The 5369-nt window shown below is 24.3% G+C and overlaps 2 protein-coding genes across 2 annotated transcripts; one reads left to right on the plus strand and one right to left on the minus strand.

Annotated features, from left to right (window-relative positions):
- Positions 1 to 466: 466 nt before the first annotated feature.
- LOC122857418 (dynein axonemal assembly factor 6-like) lies at positions 467 to 1813 on the minus strand. Its single transcript, XM_044159579.1, has 4 exons — positions 1688 to 1813; positions 1342 to 1541; positions 1066 to 1193; positions 467 to 596 (listed from the first exon to the last, which is right to left on the minus strand). The coding sequence occupies exons 1-4, from the start codon at positions 1803 to 1805 to the stop codon at positions 467 to 469; spliced, it is 576 nt and encodes a 191-aa protein (XP_044015514.1). The 5' UTR covers positions 1806 to 1813.
- Positions 1814 to 2018: 205 nt separating this feature from the next.
- On the plus strand, positions 2019 to 4482 carry LOC122856881 (lysine--tRNA ligase-like). Its single transcript, XM_044158768.1, has 4 exons — positions 2019 to 2059; positions 2545 to 2692; positions 2773 to 3471; positions 3543 to 4482. The coding sequence occupies exons 1-4, from the start codon at positions 2025 to 2027 to the stop codon at positions 4419 to 4421; spliced, it is 1761 nt and encodes a 586-aa protein (XP_044014703.1). The 5' UTR covers positions 2019 to 2024; the 3' UTR covers positions 4422 to 4482.
- The last annotated feature ends 887 nt before the right edge of the window (positions 4483 to 5369 follow it).

Consider the following 5369-nt stretch of genomic DNA (forward strand, 5'->3'; position numbering starts at 1 on the left):
TTTCCATCGAAAGCTTTTTTTGTTTTTAAATCAATACATAAAAATTTAAAACATATGTCTTGTTAAAAAATTTTATTCCAGACAAAATTGACACTTGAATGTGATATTTTAATGATGTGTCAATGAATATTTATGAAATAAAAAAAAAAAAAAAAGTTTTATTCCATGTGATATGATTGGGATGAATATATATATTGAAGTGAAGATTTGTCGGGGAGAAGTATCACAGGAATTCATTGATCCCTTTTGGTGACACCTCAACGTGAAACTCATATACAATATCACAAACAAGCACAACAAAGGATATATAGTATTCAAAGAAAATAAACATTAAATTCAAACAAACAAACCTCAAAACAATTGAATTTATAAAAAAAAAAACTAGTAAATGAAAAGTACAATATACAACTGAAAAATAAATATCAATGGAAAAAAAAAATTCTTTTGAATTGAGAATAAATAAATTTTAAAAATTTACTTTATCTAATTCTCTTGTCATTCGTAAATTAATTTCAAGACATGATAAATCTTTGTGCCATTTTGCTGATGATGCATTTGGATCAACTGGATGAGGTGTTGGTAAATGAAGACGATATCTAAAATTAAAATGATTTTATTTATTAATATATAAATATAGTTAATTTACGTCCTATATAAATTCATTGTTGATAAAGTTCAACTTATATTTATAAATTAAATTCAAAGATATTTTTAAATAAAAATTTTATTATCTTGAATTATAATCAAGATAAAAATAATTATAAACTGAAATTTTAAATATTTATTTTTTTTTCAAATTTAAATTGACAATGACAAATTGTCAGTTAAAAAAATCACGTTGACATAATTACTAGAGTGACAAATTTAAAAATTTACCGAGCTTTTAAAATACTGACTTTGATGAAAGAATATCCGAATTTTTTTATGTAATGTAAAAATAAAATAAAAAGGTTAATCAAAAAATATTAAATTAATAAAATCAAATTAATCATTAAAAATTTCAAGTGATTTTATCAATGATTAAATTAATATTTATTATTTAATTTAAATGTATTTTTATATTACCTTTTACTTCGAATATCAATTGTTTCTGTTTCAACTGAGAGTTCAATGTCATCAATATCTTCTCCTGGTAATTTAACTTTCAAAGTAAGCCATTCACAAGATGCTGATCCAGGTGTTTTAAAACCCATCTTAATAAAAAAATATAAAATGTTTAAAAGTTTTTTCTTAATAATGTTTTATTTTGTAAATATAAATTAAATAAACTCGAGTATATTTAAACAACAAGTTTTAAAGTCAACTGAAAGCAATTAAATGTGACTTGATAATTATACTTACACCAAGAAAAACATCTTCAGTTGTAACAGACTGTTTAAACTTCATTTCATATTCAGGTTGTATTCTTGGATCAGAAAGTTCAACTGTTTGTGAACTTTTTATCTCACTATTGTTCCAAATATCATCACTATCAGTATTATCAATCGATGCATGAGGTCCAATTTGATTAGAATTTTTTATTGGACCAATTTGTCCAGGACCTAATTTTAACAAATAATACATATATATCAAGTAATTTAAAATAAATATAGCTATCCTAATTACATTATCAAAAAAAAAAATAAAATAATAATTCACTTACCTTGATAAATAAAACTTTAAATAATTTTTTAATTATTATAATTACCAAATTTTTTTGCACCAGCTTGTGGAAGATCATCATCATCTGAATCTGTATCATCTTTTTCTGGTATTATTAATTTTTCTAATGCTTTTATTTCGTTGAATCCAAAATAATCAGCCATTGTATTGAACTGTTATTTTTTTTTTTTTTTAATTATTTATTGATAACACAAGTTTGTAAATTAACAAATTTAATCACTATAGTAACACTGATTTAATTTTTGTTCAAATATGTAACACACAGCGCCATCTATTTATATATCCACGAATTAATAATTGCAATGTTGGCAACATGACAAATAAAAAACTACGCTTTTTTATTAGTCTAAAAAAAAAGAACCATGGCTGAAGCGGGTGGTGAAAAATTATCAAAAAAGTAAGAATTTTAATTATTTATAATTAAATAATAATATAAAATATGTATAGTTTATAATTATTAATAATTATTATGTTAAATTTATTTATTTAATTTATTAAAATGTGTTAAAAATTAATTTTAAATTAATTTTTTATTCTACTAGGTACCACGTTGTTTGGAATTGATGCTTATGTTTTTTTAATTTAATTGTTTTTTTTTTTGTCAATAAATATTTTTATCTTTAATTGAAGCTAATAATTTGATATTATCTTGAATTATTGAATAACATAACATTCTTTCATCTACTGTAAATATTATTATTTTATTTTTTTTTTATCTTAATAACATGTGAGATATTTATAACCAAAAATGTGAATTTGTGTCAACCCGGTATTTCCGGTAATCTATGTTACAAATAGAATATTAAAATGACATCATTTTTTATAATTTTGTGAAAATAATTATTAACAAATTCTAATTAATTTTTTTATAAATTTTTACAGTGAGCTCAAAAGGCGATTGAAAGCTGAACAAAAACAAAAAGAAAAACTTGAAAAAGAAGCCCAAGCAGCTGCTGCTGCTGCTGCTGCAGATGTCAAATCAAATGACAATGTCAAGGGACTATTGAATCAAGAAAATATAAGTCCAAATGTAAGTTACTATTGGGTTTTTTTAAAATCAAATTAATTAACATTAATAATTAATTTTAATAAATATAAATTAAATTACAGGAATATTTTAAATTACGTTCAAATGCTGTAGCACAATTGAAAGATGCAAATGAACATCCATATCCTCATAAATTTAATGTATCAATATCATTAGAAAAATTTATTGATAAATACAATGATGAAAAATTAAAATCTGGTGAAATACTTGATAAAGAAATACAAAGTATTGCTGGACGTATTCATTCAATAAGAAAAGCTGGTGCAAAATTAATATTTTATGATGTACGAGGTGAGGGTATTAAATTACAAGTTATGGTTAATGCACGTTATTATGAAAATGAAGTTTCATTTGAACATGATAATAATAAAATTGGACGTGGTGATATTGTTGGTATTGTTGGTGTACCAACTAAAACAAAATCCGGTGAATTTTCAATGTTATCACATAAAATAACATTGTTAAGTCCATGTTTACATATGTTACCACATTTACATTTTGGATTAAAAGATAAAGAAACAAGATTTCGTCAAAGATACTTGGATCTTATATTGAATAATGATGTTAGAAAAAAATTCCATATAAGAGCTAAAATAATAGCTTATGTTAGAAAATTTTTGGATGAAATGGGATTTTTAGAAGTTGAAACACCAATGATGAATATGATTGCTGGTGGTGCAACTGCTAAGCCATTTGTAACACATCATAATGATCTTAATATGGATCTTTTTATGAGAATAGCACCAGAATTATATCTCAAGGTATTTATTTATTATTTATATTTAAATTAAACATTTTTTAAATTTTTATTTTTATTGTTTTGTTTTAACAGATGCTTGTTGTTGGTGGTATTGATAGAGTCTATGAAATTGGTAGATTATTTAGAAATGAAGGAATTGATTTAACTCATAATCCTGAATTTACAACATGTGAATTTTATATGGCATATGCTGATTACAATGATCTCATGAAAATAACTGAAGAAATGTTATCTGGTATGGTTATGAGTATTCATGGTTCATATAAAATAAAATATCATCCTGATGGACCAGATGGTGAATGTGTTGAAGTTGATTTTACACCACCATTTAGAAGAATACCAATGATGAAAACATTGGAAGAAAAATTAAATGTTAAAATGCCAGATGCTGATAAATTAAATACACCAGAGGCTAATAAATTTTTAAGTGATTTATGTATAAAACATCAAGTTGAATGTCCAGAACCAAGAACAACAGCAAGATTACTTGATAAACTTGTTGGTGATTATTTAGAAGAAACATGTATTAATCCAGCATTTATAATGGATCATCCACAAATAATGTCACCACTTGCTAAATGGCATCGTTCAGAAATTGGTCTTACTGAAAGATTTGAACTTTTTGTTATGAAAAAAGAAGTATGTAATTCTTATACTGAATTAAATGATCCATTAGTACAAAGAGAAAGATTTGAACAACAAGCTAAAGATAAAGCTGCTGGTGATGATGAAGCACAAATGGTTGATGAAAATTTTTGTACATCACTTGAATATGGTCTTCCACCAACTGCTGGATGGGGTCTTGGTATTGATAGACTAACAATGTTTTTAACTGATTCAAATAATATCAAGGAAGTCTTACTATTTCCAGCAATGAAACCAGATGATCAAAATAAAAATAAAGATTCAGATGATACAACTAAAGCTGATAATTCTACTCCAGAAAAATAATATCATTGTGACGCTTGATAACTTGAATTTTGTTTCAATAAAATAAATAATTGAAAAATTATTCATATCTATGTTGTTCTTTTTTTTGTTGTTAATTTTAATTATAAAACAAATGTCTTAAATTAAATCCAGCCATTCATACAGGGAGATGAGTAACATAATATAGTAGGGTAAGGAACACGAATTTTTAAATAATAAATTAACAATGAGGTCAATGATTCGCGTTGTTTATGTTGGGGGTGAGTTTTTGTTTGATAAAAAAAATATGACTAAAGATAATAAAAGCCACTGACCTTATTGAGCCTCCAACAACAATATAGACGACCATCAGAGTTGAACAGACAGGTACCACTAACACGATCACTGACTTTAACACTCGTTATCAATTATTAAAAACAAACAATTAACAAACTTTTAATTAACACTTTGATCAACTTCATGGCTGTTGTTTTTTACATTTACTAGCATTTTCATCATTTAACGTTGGCTGTATTAACAATAGTTTATCACACTTTAGAGTCATCGATGTTATGCTTTCATCTTCACATGTTGCTCCGTAACATTAATTGTTGTTTTTGATGCTATATAATTATAATAGCAATGACAATTATTATAAATAATTGTCGTGACAATTATTTTGTCAATTGTTTCATTGCCATCCATTATTATTATTATTGTTATTTATTTATTTGTTTATTTATTTATTAAATTGTTGTACTCCAGCAAGACTTAACCTTCTTGACTTTTTGTTGTTAGTATCTGAAAATTAACAAATATAATTTAATCAAATAAATAAATAAATAGTTGAATAAATAATTGTGATAATATTTTTCAGATGCAAATTTATTTGGTAAAATAAAGACGAAATGACACTCAATTCAACAGCCATTTTGTTCAACAAATGATTGTTGATTTTAATATTTATTTATTTTTATATAATTAATAATG

Source organism: Aphidius gifuensis, linkage group LG1 (genome assembly GCF_014905175.1).
Source record: "Aphidius gifuensis isolate YNYX2018 linkage group LG1, ASM1490517v1, whole genome shotgun sequence".
NCBI classification, from domain to species: domain Eukaryota; kingdom Metazoa; phylum Arthropoda; class Insecta; order Hymenoptera; family Braconidae; genus Aphidius; species Aphidius gifuensis.